This window comes from Strix uralensis, chromosome 4, assembly GCF_047716275.1.
Source record: "Strix uralensis isolate ZFMK-TIS-50842 chromosome 4, bStrUra1, whole genome shotgun sequence".
Taxonomy (NCBI): domain Eukaryota; kingdom Metazoa; phylum Chordata; class Aves; order Strigiformes; family Strigidae; genus Strix; species Strix uralensis.
In genome coordinates this window covers 75468245-75485038 of record NC_133975.1, presented here as the reverse complement: position 1 = coordinate 75485038, position 16794 = coordinate 75468245, and the positions used below count along the sequence as shown (strand labels likewise).

Below are 16794 nucleotides of genomic sequence, written 5' to 3'. Positions count from 1 at the left end.
GTTTGTTAGTTTGTTTAACAGATTGATTCCAGAAGCTAAGTGAGGTTTAATGATACCATTACAAGGTATAGTGCATTTTCTCCCTAGATTATATTAACTACCTTTTACTTCGAGCACTCTGTCTCTCTTCTCTTTGTTGACAGTCAGAACATAAATCAAACCAAGCCTCTCACAAAGACTGAATGGCCGTGAGCTCCAAGGGCATCATTTAGCCTCATCTTCAGGGGGTTGAGCAGGAGAATGTTTGCTTGAATTCATGATTTTTTTTGCAGATAGCATAAGCCACAACAAATATATTGCTCTCATGGTGAAATTTTTCTCTTTTGTGATATTTATGTTCCTGAACAAAGCACTATTTAAATACCAATTAACATCATCTGTGAGACTAGGAAAAGCAGAGAACATTCTCTCTCTCCTCTCTTTTTCTTCTTCACAGAGGAACAGTGCCACACCACTGCTCTTCTGTCAGTATCCCATAAAGTTTCTGCCCTAAATTATTCTGATACCTGTCTAGAAAAGCTGTAGTGATGGAGATGGAATTACTAGGTAATTTTGACATCAGATTTCATCTAGGTCTTTTTTCTCTTTCATTCTCATCAAATGGGAATATTCTCCTTACACTGAGGTGAACATGCAAGCCCTTCAGAGGACTGCTTTTATACTCCAAGAAAAAGACCAGAAAAGATGATAGGAAACATCTTTCAGTCTAGGTCTGAAAGGAGATAATGTGCTTAGGATGTCTTTGTTACCTTCCAAAGCAAAGCTTTCTGAAACATTCATTGTTGAGGTTGATATTTTCTTTGCTTGCTTTGCTCACATTTTCAACCAACAGTCTGGCAGTGTAAGAATACTCTGCTCCAATGAATTTTTAATTGTCTGCCCTTCTGCATAGTAAAGACATGAATCTACCTTTTCAGATAGATTCTGCATTTCTGTCTTTGTGTTGTTAGAAAATCTGAACAGTTATATCGTTTAGCTTCTTGCATTATTTTACTTTGAGATAAAATTATTAGAACATGTCTGTTTTAAACTGGCACATAGCCGTGTCCAAATTTCCAAGCTTGATTCCGCAGCTTGTTAAAAGCAGAGCTAGTGAAGTTTCCCTTTTTCTGGTGTCAAATAATTTTATTGTAGGCTGCTCTTGCTTAAAAATGCATGTGCATAAAGAAAGAAATTAAAACTTACTTTTGCACTCCTTGAAATCACTGTGGCTTGGGCTATTGCCTTTAATGGAATTAGGCTCTGATGCATATAAAGTACAGTTCAGTTTTGCAACTGAATGTTTGGATCTAAGACTTCTAAAACTTAAAGTTGGTTTGGTGATTCTTTATCATGTTGTCATAAGGCTTTTTTATACAATACATTACTCTTCACCATTAGTGCAACTCAAAGAGGAGTTATCCAAAATACGCTTTTAAGTTGAGCATCAGATAAACTTTAATGTTTGAAGTGCATGTATTTGGAAGCATACCGCTTCATTAATTGTTTGGCTTAACTGAATTTTCCATATGGTATAAGAGACATTAATATTTTAGGATATATTCACCTATATACTTTCTTCAGTAAGAATGGTAAATGTTATCTGAATCCCGTTTGCCATTTTTGATATCTTCTGATTGACTGCAGTGGTTAACATCCAGAGGATGCTTTAATCAGTGCTGACACAGCAAACAAGAAGGCTTTAGCACAGTATGTTTCATCTTGACTCAGCAAGATTTCCAGCACTCGCATTTATACATTTTTGACAGGATGCTTCCTAAATGAAGCATTTGCCTTCTGCAGAACTACACCCACATAGATTTCATTTTTCCTGATGTCTGTCAATATCATGAACTTTATTAACAAATTCAGATTCAAAAACAATTTCAATTCAAGAAAGCTGTCCAAGTTAATTCTTGCTCATTTCTTACATATGAGGATATCTACAAAAACACAGATGCTCAACAATGGATTTTAATGGATGTGTGTATTTGTTTATATATATGTATCCATTTCATACCAAGACAGATTAGCAGATTAGAGACAAAATAAAACGAAGGAGCTCTTTAAGAAGAATTTGAGCTCTGATTGTAGGGATCAGTGCAATGGATCTAACTCACAGTTTCAGAATTTCTCATAGCATAATATTATAATAAAGTCATACTGGCTGTCTTTTACATTACTGCAAATAGAATAAACAACTTTCTATTCTTTATAGACATCTGACGCCAATGTTTTGCAATCAAGTTGCAATAACTAAATGTGTATCAGAGATGCTTATTTTGGCCCCTATGCCTTTGTATAGATCTTAATTCAAAAGTCCAAGTTCCATAAAACTCGAGACTTGAACATGGAACAACAGCAAGATATGATCAGCTTTCTCCATATAAGACATACAAATATTTAACCGCCTTGCAAAATTGCAACGACAATTTATCAGCCTAGGAAGACTATCTATTTATCCACCCTTTACCCTGAGGAATGACAGTACTTAAAAAAAGGGGAAAAAAAGCCTACTATGAGCAGGTAAAATCTTGAAAGTCAAATACTGTAATGTGTGCTTGGTTGTGGGTATAATGCACGAAGAAGGGGCTGAATTCAAATCTTGAATGCAAAACTTCATTCTACACTAAGGAACAAGTATCATAAATGTGTTTCTACCCTTCTGTTTGCATTTACTGATAGGAGCATACTCCTGTAAGAAAAAATCCAGTGGCAACTTACCAGATTTTGAACTATAATTATATACACATACACACATATCTCCCCCCACACATATATAGTAACTATAATGCAGGAAGCATAATCTTTACAAATTGTATTTATCTGCGCATTGTCATTCCACTTAATTTTGCAACAACACTGATGAAGAATTACTACACCTTGTTCAAATCAGCTGAGAATATATTAACGGAAATACGTCTTCTTTTTTTTTTTTTCTTTCTCTCAATAGGCAGCTTAGTAAAAACTTGCATTAAGTAACTGGAATTTTATTACAAGTAGTGAAATGTTTTAGTATTTCTAAGTTTTGGAAGAATCTGTCTGGAAGAAACTAAGGTCTGGTTTTGAAGAAATTAAATAGGCAAGCTGCTTAGAAATCTATTGCTACACATCTAAATCAGGAAATTGAAAAAAAAATATTTACAGATCTGATTCCATTTTGCTACCCTTTATAAGATCCTTTCTTCTGTGTTGGAACTCTAATTTACTCCAAAGACAGTTCTTCACACAGACAGCTTGTCCTCTTATGCTCATAAATTGTAAATTTAAACACTAAATATTGCTTCTGATACCTAATTGAAGGATAGAACATTCTTATCCCTACAGCTGTGTACAGATGACATCCTCTAAAGCTTAGCATGCCCTACTAGGAACATTATAGAACAACAGGACTGAAAGGCTAGTCCATGCTTTTCTCTGAGGCAAGTTTAAGTACACTTACATCATCCCTGACAGGTATTTTTTGAACTATTTTTGAAAACTTTTAATGAGTGAGATTTCAGAATCTTCTTTTCCCAGGTTATGGGTATAGATATTTCCCCTTAATATCCAATCTAAATATTTTCCGACTACTTCAGTTTACTTTTGTGTCCAATATGCAAATCAGAGTCCTTAGACATTTGCATCACATATGCTTAAAGGAAGAGGCAAATACAATAGCTAATGTTTAAAGGCATTTACGTACCTATCACTGCAGATAGGCAACACAGTAGCATGATGAAATATATGGGAGATGCTGAACAATTCAATTTCAATGGGAGTTGACTGGATGCAACAGGTATCTTCCCCACTAAAACAAAGAAACGGGAGAAATTGAGCCTCTGTACCGCCCAATATGCTTCTCAGCACTTCTCTTGGGACACAGCAGCTATGTACTGTTTTTTAATGTGTCCTAAGGCTTGTGTCATCAAATGTTATCATACTAAAATTCACAGTGAGCTAGAGAAATCAGCAAGTTTTAAATATCTTGGGAGCCCAGGTTGTAGTACTTAAAAACTTCCTTTTCCTCAACAGTTCTGCATCCTATCATGATTCCTTCTGGGACTCTCCAATGAACTCAGAAGGATTTCTGTGCATACACGAACCAGTGTCTACATTATTTAACATTAAAAAAAAAAAATAAAATAAATGGGTATGTGTATAACATACCCATGGAAAGAGTTCAGTTATGGAAAGGAAGGACAAGGTATGATATGGTTAAGTTTTTCAGAAAAAATGGCATGCAAAATGTGAAGGCAGTTTCATTAAATAAAACCACTTCAGCTATCCATGAAATAGAAAGGAAAAACATTTCCTTTTCCTCCAAAGACTGAAAAAAACCTTAATTTACAGTGTATGTCTAATATTAAAGAGATACTTAGAAATAAAAAAGAGTTCTAAGAAGGGCAAGGACTTTCTTGCTTTAAAAACAGAAAATAATTTAACAAACTCCTTTAAATGAAGTATTTGTCACAAATTTCATTGCTTTTCTTCATAAAATTAACAAAGCCTGTAGGTGACTAAAAGTCCTGCTACCTACAGCTAAAGAAACATTTCACTGTTGTGTTTGCTCAAATCAATAGTGATTGTTGGTGCTTTTTTTTGATTGTGTTTTGTATAATATATACATTTTAAAAGGATCCCACAAAATATTTTGTAGTTATACAAATGTGCTAGACGTACACAATTAAAAGTGTTTAACAAGCATATTTTTTTTTTGTTCAGAGTATTAAATTAACAACTTCAGGGCTCAGTCCAGTAGCTGTTTGTATAAAGAGCTCTCACAAGTTGATCAGGAGTTTTACTTGGATCCATAGCAGGATGGTTTCCATACAGATAATTTATATGCTTCTATCTAATAGAAACTGTCATTATAAACAACAAAAAAATATCAAAAGGAAGAAACCCAAACTCTATTACGACATAGAAGTGGTTAAATTCAGCTTCTCACACATTCATCCTGTGGCAGTATTGGTGGGGATATCAGAATTTCTATATAACGGCATGACCCAAATTCCACTGCCATCTGAGAGGTTTTCTCTTGTCTTACTTAATATTGAATCATCACTAGGAATTTGTTCAAATTTGGCTAAACATTAGTTGATAACACAGTGTTCTTTCATTTGTTTTCAATATTTGACATATTAAGATACAGTGGGGAAAAAAACACAATACAAAAAGAAAAAAAAAGAAAAAAACATTTTACTAGATTTTTACATTTAGTAAATGGTACTTAAACTCTATGGACATGAAAGTAATTTTAAACTTTACCTTTGAAATTTTACCTTTTTCAATATTTCATAGAAAAGAAGTGCTCTAAGATACCATTTCAGACCACAGAATTATTACAGAACATAAAGATTATATGCGAGGGCTTAATCCTTTTCCCAACAAAGATGGTATCCAACCCCATTTTAACTCCAATGGGAGAGGGGTCAGCTGAGAATGTGCCATGTTCCTAATTTCAAATCTCCTTTGTGATAAAAGAGTCAATATTTTGGCATATACTTTGCCTTTGTAATTTGAATTCTATCAACAACTATTCCTAGCCACAAGAGAAATATTTTTAGGCAATATATTTGTATAGTTTCACAAAACTATGTCAGAGAGAGATGTGTGGGTGTTTGTGTGTATGTATGTATGTATGTATGTATGCATACTCATGAGTTTGGGATGATTTTCTTAAAATACTTAACTTCACTTACATTATATCTTACATTGCAAAATGTACAGACACCCAGTGTTCTTTTTAACAACATATACAGGTGAGTTTATAGAGCCTTATAAAACATTTTGTGATTCCAAATTAAAAACCATAGAAATATAATCAAAATAATGGAGAGTGATTTATACCTCTGATAGTACATAGCGCTCATTCTGGTAATATTGACAGCTGCATCTTTGGCATTGAAAATTCATAACAACTTTCAGACAAAATGTTGTTGCTTACAGCTTTTTTTTTTTTTTTTTTAAACAAGAAAAACAGGATTGACCAAAATACGAATATTGGGGAAGTACTATTAAAGGTTTATTTTATTTTTGTTTTTAGCAAGGATAGCTTAGGAACCCTGAATTACCTTCTCACTTTAGTGTATGGTGTAGACTGTATGAATCCATTTAAAAATCAACTAAGTTGTACCACGTTTTTCGGAAAATTATATATAATATAATATATATATATTTTATATTTATTTAGAAGCTTTGAAATAGTACAGTAAACACTTTGCAACACGGTGTATAAACTACAGAATGTCTTTGATAATTTTGTGGGTCCTCAGTTAACAACATTTTTATGACCCACAGGTGAAAAGAACATGATCACAATCTCTCTTGTAAAGTTGGAATAGTTTGGGGAACACTTGATCACACAAAAATAATATAAAACAGTCAAGTTTAAAACAGTGATATTGCATTTGTAATGCACATTTCTTTTATCTGTACGATTGGCTTCTTGTGGTGAATATAAACATCTAAAGGGCTCAGTGACATTTTGGAGAGAGAAAGATATATAGTGCTGTAAACAGGCACACACTGATCAGAGAGGCAAGATCAGTTGCCTCTGAAGTTTCTACAGTTCTACACATTTCAACTCATTTCTCAGGCCTGCTGAGAGCAATTAGGTCCTATTGTTGGCCATGATGTCCCCAACAGCACACAAATCCTTCAGTTACACAGAACTGGATGGCCAAGATAATGAAGTTGAAAGTTGATGCTTTTTGTTGGTCGACTTTTGTGCAAATCATGCTGCTTCAGGTAAGTCCTGTAGAAGTGACTAGCATATCCTTTTCCGTGCTGCAGGAAAGAAAGAAAGACACTTCTGAGAGAAAAAAAAAAATCAGTCTCCAACAGTTCTTAGGTTTAGTATTTCTTAGAGTGTAGAGAAACAATCAAAACTTGTCACAAACTGTCGCTTAAAATTCCCACTTAGCAAACAGTTTAATGCTGATTCACTTTTCAGAGAAAAGTCTTTTTGAGGCTTGATAGCCTGAAAACCAAACTTCTCATGCTGTTTTATTATTCTGCCTAACACGTCATGGCAAGTATTCCAATGTGCCTATACAAAATCAGTATAAGAACAAGGCAAATAGTCGGACTTGCAGGTTCAATATTACTGGAATTTCCAAGCCTATTTTTTAGTAGTTCAGCTTGTTATTTGAAGCAAGATCTAGAATCCCCCAAAGATTCAGAAGCCGGTTTTCCTTCTCTTTCAAAGTGAACCATTATCCTCATCATCAAATGACCCTTTAGTCTGGTTTGACAGAGATGAAAAAATGGTGCATTAGTGCTACAATTCAAATTTCAGCATTTACTGTCAGGCTGGAAATTAACTCGTGTTACACAGATGAAGAAGGTCAATGCATTAGCAAACCCATATCCTAACCCACCAGCTGTGGTAGCTATATTACCTCAAGACACTGGCTATTTTAACTGTAATTGGGAGCAAAGGTAACAAATGATTTGTACTAGCCTTCAGGAAGACCCTGGGTTAAATTCTGATCTCAGCCACACATGAAGTTGAGACAAGGAACTAACTCACTTGCTGAAGTATTATTATTATCATCATCATCATCATTATTGTTTAGTAAAGCATGTAATGATAAAATCAGGTTTTACCTTAGCTCCAAATCAACTAAATCCCTACCTGAAGTTCAGTGTTTTTCTGTGCATGAAGTGTTACAACTAAAACAAAAAGGAATCTTAACTTTAGAATGAATCTTTGGATTGAGCCATCCATATATACATGTCGATGCTTGCATGCTGACACACAAACACATCCAGTCTCCGTTCCATTTAACATAGATGTATACATTAACCATACTTATTCACTGTATATATTTGCTAGTAAACATATTAAATGTATCTACTGTATCACAGGGAAGTTAGATTACTTACAGGAAAATGTTAACATGGGTGTTGCATGTTCGTCTAATCTAGCCTGCCTATTCCGTAGGATGCATGCAGAAAAATGTGAGAAACATTTATGTATAAGCTATCTGTTCAACATACAGACAATTGCCAGACATTTTATTAACAATAAAATTAAAACATCTAATATATTATGTTTTGGATGTTTCAGTTCTGTAGCAAAATAGTAGCAGAATTAGAAAGGATTTTTTAAAAGCTTCCGCAAGATATTTTTTTAAGATTGTAGTTAAAATTAATGAGATCAGAATCTTCATGATGTTTTGATGCAGTATACGATCAGACCAATCAAGTTTCTAGACATCTTTTAAAATATCTATTAAAATATTACAAGAAACAATCAGTCCAATAATAGTAATAGCAATAACAAGACATATTTGATTCAAAACTTTTTTTCCAAAAGTTCACTAATAATTTCAGTTTTCTTGTAAATATGTAAGTACAGTGGTCTAGATTGCTGTCTGCCATTGAGGAACTCATGCTGCAGTAAGATGCAGTAGGACTTTAATGGGAGAAAACTATACAGATATGCAGCCGGGGCAATTTCTGCTTTCATGCAGCACTACTGTCCTCCTACTCCCTGTCTGACACAGTGCATTGGTGGTGTTGATGTGGCACTTGAGGTGCACAGCAAAATCTGTTTACAGTATTCTTTCAGATAATACAGAGATTGAGTTACTGGCTGCTTCTAGCCTTTTGCCATGTAAATTAGTGCATTTTTAAATTTTTAAACTTCAGTTAATATGCTTACATTACAAAACAATTGGGGCATTTTATAGCAGGAACCAAATATTACACATTAGGGTGCAGAACACCTGTATCTCTCCCCACCTACAAAAATCCTTGTCCCAAATCCTGAAATATCCTCTGCCAACACATAAAATGCATTGGATTTCACAGGCAACTTTTGTCCTTCATGGTTTTTTTTTCTGTATTTGCACAGAAATTTATGTGCAAGCAAATCTCTCCATGTCTATACCAGTTTCCGTCTTTTTACAGATGGGGAATATAAATCAGAGAGGTTAAATGGAAAGGAGGATGGACTTAGCTTAAAACAGAGGGCAATGAAAGTTCTGACATCTCTTTCTGGCTCTGTGTGTGTGCATGCATGTGTGATCATAAATAAACTTTAATAAGAAACACTAAGCCTCTCTGTATCACAATTTCTCCATCTGTAAAATGGGAATAATATTGCTTACCTATCTCCTAGAGGTGCAGGAAGGTTTAAATCACTATTCTTTATAATCCACTTTGAGATCCAGAGATGGCAAGTGCTATAGAAATGGAAGTATCAGAGTCAGTGTAAGAGCTGGAACAAGAACACCATAATTTCTGGTGCCTAATATCTCCTCTGAGATCACAGCTCTCTCTTTCATCCCTACTTTATCTCCTGTTCCGAACTCTCAAACTAGTGCATAGGGAAGCTTCAAGTCTGCATGAGCACAGGTACTAGTCAGAAAGAGGGTTTTAATAATAAGCAGTTTCTTAATTCTGTTAATGTAACTATATTATTTGTACATATATTCTAATAGTGTTTGAGGTGAACAAGATGATTAAAGAATCCCAAGTATTCCAGTTAAAATTCTTAGGGTGCACGATTTGTGCTGTGCTGACTATTGATCCTTCCCCAAAGACCTTAGCAAAGATTTTGAGTGTTACAGTAAGAGCACTTGATGCATAAAATTTATATGGAATTGAAATTAAAATGGAAATAAAACCCAGCAAAAATATATTAAGATTCATTTGTTCCTCAGTACGTATTAGTAAGCCTCCCATTCACAGTGAGCTAGTTCTGTATAGACTGATGAGAAAAGACATGTAAAGACATCAGTGGTAGATGAACAGAAAAATAAATGAAAAACACCAGCATAAGAAACAGAAAAGAGAAAATAAAGTATGCAATGATTATTCCTAGCTTATAAATCAGAAATGAACAGAAAATACTGTAAAGCCCTAGTCTCTTTAATAAATCTTCCTTTCATCCTGTTGTGAATCATCCTATTGCCTCCAAACTTGATGTCAGACTACTGCTTTACAGCCGTGAATACAGTCATATACATTTCCTCTTTTGGCAAACCCTAGTAGGGATTGCCTGTACTTGGAAGACCTTCAAACTCTCTGAATCAAAATTTTCTCCTGCTTAGTATTGCTAGCTAATCTAACTAGGATGGAGAGAAGGCCCACTGCTTCCCTCCACAGCTGGCAACCAAAGCAGCAAAAGAGAACACATACTATACCTTTTATAACTACTGCCACTTTCACTCTATACTATATTTAAGAGCTCCATAAACTCCCACACCATTATATCTGCTATAACAGAATGACTGCTGAGTTTCCCCAAGTGCCAACAGTCTAAAGATTCAAATGAACCCCTAGATAATAAAATCCCCAAAGAACATAAAATGCCAGGCATGCTGCTGCTCTTACAGAAATATTGCTGATCCCCCTTCACTTACGAGAAAGAAGACACTTGAACCTAAAAACCTCTCTTTTAAATCAAAGCTATGCAACAGGAGAATGGGGAAAAGCCAGTATGTAAAGTGTCATCTTGCTACTTCAGATCCAAATTCTGTAAATTAGCACAATATCCAAGTAACATTTGTCTTCATATGGGCTTTCAGATATGGACTTCTACACAAGCACTCAATACATTATGTTTTTTCTTGTGGGTCCCCCGTAAAAAAATGTGTGCCTCCCCATGCCAAATTTATACAGATCAGGTGGTCCCCACACAACACTGCAACTGATACAGAGATTATGGGAGGCTGTAATCTCCTGCATTCCACTCAGAAATAGCCCAGCTATTCAGGCTTTGCAGTGAATGCCTTTCACTTGTAGTGAACAATGATTTTAAAAGGCATTAATTACCTCACATACATTATGGCAATGTTGGCTTTAAATTTGCATTATTAATTTTAACTCTCTTTGTATTTTTACCGCTTGCTTTACAGTCTATATGTTAACTGTAGCAGATGAATTATCGCCCTTCACCAAGTCCCGCTAGTTTTGACAGAGACAGGAATGGATAATTCTAGTGACAACTAACAGACTACAAATTCAGCATTCTTGTTTTAACTCAGCCCAACTGAATAGAGTCCAGGATTTAAGCAGTGGTAGAAGGTATTCTATATGAAACAACCTGGCTGTTTCAGTTAACCTGGAGCTCTAGTTCAGTTATCAGCAACTATATTTTTCAGAAGAGGTCAACAAGTGAATGGGAATGCAGAGTAAACTACCATAGCTCCCTCACCCTTTGTAGCGGTGCATCCAGGTAAAGGGTGAGACACACGGCTGGGGCTGGGGCTGGGGGATGTAGGATGGGGATTACTCTGCTGCCACCCATGTTCTGTGGATAAAAAAGTATTCCAGTCATTGCAGGTTTCAATTCAGTATCTTTTTCAATCCATAAAGTCAGGGTTTTTTTAAATGATCTATTACTTAAGTTTTTTAAAGCATTACTAATAATATTTTATGAAAATTCCATTAATGGCATTATAAAAAGAGATTATCTTAACCAGTCTGATAAACTTTGGTACACAAATATGAAAATAATATTTTTCTCATATATCTGTTCCTCATGAATTAGTTTAAGGGAAACTTTTTTCTTTTCTTTCAAGACTTTAATGAAGAGATTTTGTGCTTCAAGTCTATGTACTCTGTAGAACACACTTGGACAAAATCGCTTGCAGTCTAGATGCCTGTTACATTTTACACAATTAATGTGGTTTTGTTTACTCTGTATGATATCAAATAGTTGAAAAAAGAAAGATGGGACATACTTACTTTTGTACTTTAAAAAAAAAGATTAAAAAGGGCAACTCTCCCCTAATGTCAGTGAGTCAGTTGGCTCTGGTGGCCACTGTTTATGTGCTTATGTATATGTCTGAAGACTCCTGAAGGCCACCACCAGAGTTAGGTAAGAATGAGAGCACATTCTATCTGGCCATTTCTGGCATGTGACAAGATAGGGAAGGCAGGAAAAGCTCCCGCATGTGAACAAGTAAGTTGCACCAAGGCAGCATTTGTCCCTAATAAAGATATGGAATTAAGTAGGACTGAAATGTTCTTTCTGGGATCTGAAAAACCCAAAATATAAATATTGTTTCTAAAATAAACCAACAGCATTTAGACTTGATGGGTACAATTACCCAGTTTTCATGTGAAACAAAACCAAAAAAAATGTGAGCATTAGGTCTTCAGGCTGTGAATAAATAAAGTAGGCCAAAATTCAAAAGTTTGTAACTGTTGCACTGAATCTTTTCTGGAAAGAGACTTGCTTTTAGCTAAATAAATAAACCCCACAGACCATTAAAATCTTTCCTTCGTTTGAGAATACATCTTTACTTCTGGAACAAAGATGATTATGCCAAAAAGCTATCTTCTGTATAAAGTAAACAACGTAACCACATATATTGTCCTTTCCTATTCATTTCCTATTCATCTAAATCAGTTCAAGAAACAGTGACTCCCAGTCAAGCCAAAATTTGACAGTGGTGGACACTGCACTGACCGTAATCTAGTGGACATGACAAACAGTGTTACCTACTCCATGAAAAGGGGGGAAGAGGTTTGTCCTTTGCACTTGAGTACAAAACTGACACTTTTCAAATTTGAACATAGTGTTGAATTCTATATCAACAATTTAAACAGATTATCACTCTTTTTTGAAAAAAGTTTATTGACCAGATTTCTGATTGACACATATTGCCACTTCTATTAACTTCATTTCAGGATCGGAACATACATACTTAAAAGGTATTTTTTTATGTTTGGAACATGTCTTGGTAAATATTTTCATAGGGCAAGTGGGGCACCTGATACAAATGTTGACACATCATGACAGTCACTGAAATAATATTTCTCTGGAGCTCTGCGATTTATGTTCTACCTGGGCTTAGCTGATCCTCTGGAAATAAAAAGCATTTCAGTTCTTAAGAATAAGTATCCAAGTCCCAGTTCATGTAAGCACCAGATAAAATTTCTCTCTGTTTAGGACTATCCTCAAGCATAGGCTTAAGTTTAAGCACTGACTTTAATCAACATGTGCTTTACATTAAACATACGATTAAGAAGGATTTTCTTTTGAATCAAGTCCTGGATTTTGTCATCAATGTTCTGTGGCACATAAGATACTTTTATGTGCGTTTGGTTTTCTGTTCTAAATGCTGACAATTTTTTTTTCACCGTCAGCAGCAGCCCAGTGGCATAGTACATGTCAGATTTGATTTATCTCTGGTTGCCATTATTTACTATAGAAACAATGCTTTTTAGTTACTACAATTCAGCACAGAAAGTGCTAAGCTATATTATATAATGTACCATAAAAATACCAAAGACAGTTTTTCCACAAGATACAGTGAGCAGAAGAAAGCATTTTTGTCTTTTGGTACTATTATAACTGTATTATCTGCCAGAAAACACTAAAGATAATACATGACATCACCATTATATTCAGAGAATCATGGAATATTTAATTTTGCAAGAGTTCTTGTAATTCTGTACTGTATTAAGACAATTAAGTAACTCCTAAATTATTCCTGATGTATGTCAAACTTAGCACAGAGCATATTCCCTAAGAATATTTCCAAATGCTCCATCAACAACTTATTCTAATTGTATACATATTCTAGTAGCAAATTCACATTCTTCCTGATTCACTGTAAGCTAATAGTTTTGGTACTATCCTTTGTAATACCAGTATTTAATTCCTTTCTTTTTTAATAGAAATTGCTTATGTATTTGTACACAACAATCATTTCTTCCCTTCAATCTTCTTCTTCCTCCATGCAGTTTTGGGTAATTTTTTTTTCAAAATTCACCATTTTATTGCACTCTTCTGAAATCTACAGTATACATCTCTTTAAGCTGACAAGCCTGAAAATGAACATGTCAGTTTGAGAGTTAACCAATGCAGAATACACTAAAGGCTGGCTACAATATGACTTAAATTTTCAGTGCCCTGGGGAGAAAAGGAGGGGTATGAACCATTCCTCCTAAATTGCTATAGTTCCCTATAGATTCAAGGGAGAAGCAGACATGTATAAGTCACCATTTGGTGGCCTTCAGAGGTGCTTAAATTAATCATGCTGGATTTGGCCTGAAATAATTAAATTTGCTTGTTCTTACACGAGGTACATGCATTACAGTATTACATCAGCATCACACTGTGTATTCCTATTCAATTTATCTTTGCCATGATGTTTTTTCCACCATCCCTCTCTCCTAGCAGGGATTAGGTGGCATTAGGATCTGGCAGGTATGTCCCCTTTCTTTTTGTGAAAGTTTTATTTTCCATTTCTAAAGCGCAGTACTTTAACTGTTTTTCATGAGCAGCATACACTCAGATTTCAGACAGTCCTTCCCAGTTTACCAAGATAACATACTTAAGTGTATCATATCAACTTCTCACAATCCTTTCAAAACTTCTCTTATTCAAAAAGACATATTGGCTCAGTTTCTATCCAGGAATGAAGATTCCCCATGACCGTTCTTTGGCACTTAAGACTATCAGAATGGAATGATTTATATCCACATTATTAAAATTTCTCAGCCATATTGAACAATATATGGGGACCATACAGTGTGATCATACTCAATCTGCTTTCAGGAATGGTCCCTGGCCCATGTTCTGACACCTGCACCATGTCCAGGACTTGTTAGGGAAGAAAGCTAGTTGAAACAGGCTAAAGGCATGCCAGAGAGTGTAAGAGTACAGACCATAAAATACTGGACATAAAGAGTATTGCAAATACAAAGCATACAGCACTATCTCAAGTAGAGTCAAAAAAAAAGTTATTACTGCATGTCATTTGTAAGCGAGAACTTTTTTAGATCTCAGTTCCTATCAATACCCACAGTTGTGTGCAGCTACATTCTATTGTCACCTAAATTCCAATTGAGAATAGAAGGATATCAAATTAAAGCACAAATAGGCAACTAAAAAAGTCACAAAGTGACAGAATTTTATTCTAACATAAGATGAATCCACAATATCAGCATCTGTAAAATTCCTTATGAATAAAGAAAGGTTGCATTCAAGCAGTTTCATAATGAATCCTTTTCCAGTGCTGAATGCAGCCATGATGCTGGAGGTGAAAAGATAAAGTCAGAGGACTCAGGTCACTTGCTAAAACAGGAGTCTGTCATTCCCGTAACTTCTTTGGTGAATCTACTCTGCATCCAATTTTTTTTCTTTCTAATCCACATTACTCCTGATAACCTGTGAAAATGTCATGTAAAATAACATCATTTACACATATGAAATAGATTCATGTGTATGCAAGAAATGCAGATTTACTCTTGCAACTCATACATGCACACAATTTTCAGGCAGAATTTAGGAAGCAAGTGCTGAAGATTTGCTTCCTCATGTCCACAATATTTTCTTCAACCAATAAAGACCATTATGCAAGAAAGAAATTAAATTACCTTAGGACAGTTTGCATTTCCAGTGAATCCACACTGATTACTATCACCGTATTTAGTTCTTCCAACAATTTACTAGCTATTGAAGTTAAAAATTATATTCTAATTGTCTGTATCTCCTACTTCCCGTCTTACAAGAAGGTACCAAATACATAATTTTTCACTCTTCTGACTTCACCATACTATGTTTCGAAAACAAATTAAAGATATTGACAATTACTTCCCAGCAGCAGTCATCCTACTTCTAGCATGAAACTGTGGGTTCTCAGTGGCTAGTGTACAAACAGAGCTGTTCACAGGCTTGCCAGATAAATAACAACACTGATCCCTATAGTGTGCTTGTCCAAACACGATAAATAGATGGAGTCCCTTCTCTTACTGGCTATTTGTTGCATTCTTTAAATGTGTTTCCCTATTTTTCCTCCTTTGGTCAAGAGAAAAAAAAAAAAAAAAAAAAGGAAGGGAAGCCGTCAAAAATTAAAGCAGTGGAAATGACAGTGGAAAATCAGAGTTACTGTGTGCAGCAAAAGGGCCAGAAACAAGAATACTTTCCTCTGCTGCGGAGGCCAAGGAGTTCCTCAGATAGAGGCATGCAGAGAGGAAAAGACTTTGCTGCACACAGGCCCAAGATCAGACACACATTCATTCTTCAGCTCCTGACTGTCACAATAAGGAGGTTTGTACATTTAAGCATAATGAATAGAATTTGCCTATAAAAAATAAATAACTTTAGTGCCTTTGAAAATTTTAACTGCAAACATGTCATTGCTTTCCAAAGAGACTCCTGTCCATAAGTGGCTAAATTACTTTTATCATAGGATTTAAATTTATAGGACAAGAGGCATTTTCAAATTTTAAACCAGCATAACACAGTAATCTCAAAAATTACTCCTGAAGTTTCAAGCAATCTTTCTGCTGGTCTTTTCCATATTCCACTGGTAGGAATCCAGAAAATGGTATTTCATTATTTTAAAGAAAATCTCCACAGATGGTATATTCGTGGCAGACAGACATAAGCACTCTCAAAATTGACATAAATGAATAAATATAGCACCAATCTGAGATAGTTAGATACAAGACTTCTATGTCTTCCAGTCAGGACTGGCAAATACAGACTTTTACAGCTATTAGAGGAAAAGAAATAATTGAAATTACATATTTTTAAGACAAACTAAAATTATAACTTTCTTTCAAAGAAAAGTTACTCAAGTTTTTTTAACTTTTTCAATTATTTTCCTGCACTGTATTTGCAAAGAGCTCTACAGTCATCTAAGATAAAAGATGCTATGTAAACCTAATGACAGGTACATTTTTTTATCAGTATTTCGTACAGTACAGGGTACTGTTAATTCTCTCCAAGATCACAGTTATATAAAGAGATTGAAGTAAACAGTATTTAAATATAACATCTAACACCTGTGCTTTAAAATTAAAAGAAGGTTTCTTTTTCTTATATTAATTATTTTAATGAAAATTGACAAAAATAAC

The 16794-nt window shown here is 34.8% G+C and overlaps 1 protein-coding gene across 6 annotated transcripts in view; it reads right to left on the bottom strand.

Annotated features, from left to right (window-relative positions):
- Positions 1 to 934: 934 nt before the first annotated feature.
- The window catches only part of PCDH10 (protocadherin 10), a 38126-nt gene continuing 22266 nt past the window's right edge, over positions 935 to 16794 (bottom strand). Inside the window, exons 5-8 of one of the 6 annotated variants that reach the window (XR_012628796.1) lie at positions 11132 to 11227; positions 9081 to 9155; positions 7852 to 7898; positions 5144 to 6750 (exon numbers count right to left, since the gene is read on the bottom strand). Coding sequence is in view for 5 of the 6 variants with exons in the window: in XM_074867317.1 (XP_074723418.1) it covers positions 9121 to 9155; positions 11132 to 11227 (131 nt within the window). In the remaining variant the exon portion in view is untranslated. Of the gene's footprint in view, positions 3770 to 5143; positions 6751 to 7851; positions 7899 to 9080; positions 9156 to 11131; positions 11228 to 14998; positions 15101 to 16794 lie in introns of those variants that run through there. The other 5 variants (XM_074867317.1, XM_074867316.1, XM_074867318.1 and 2 more) reach the window with 5 other exon arrangements.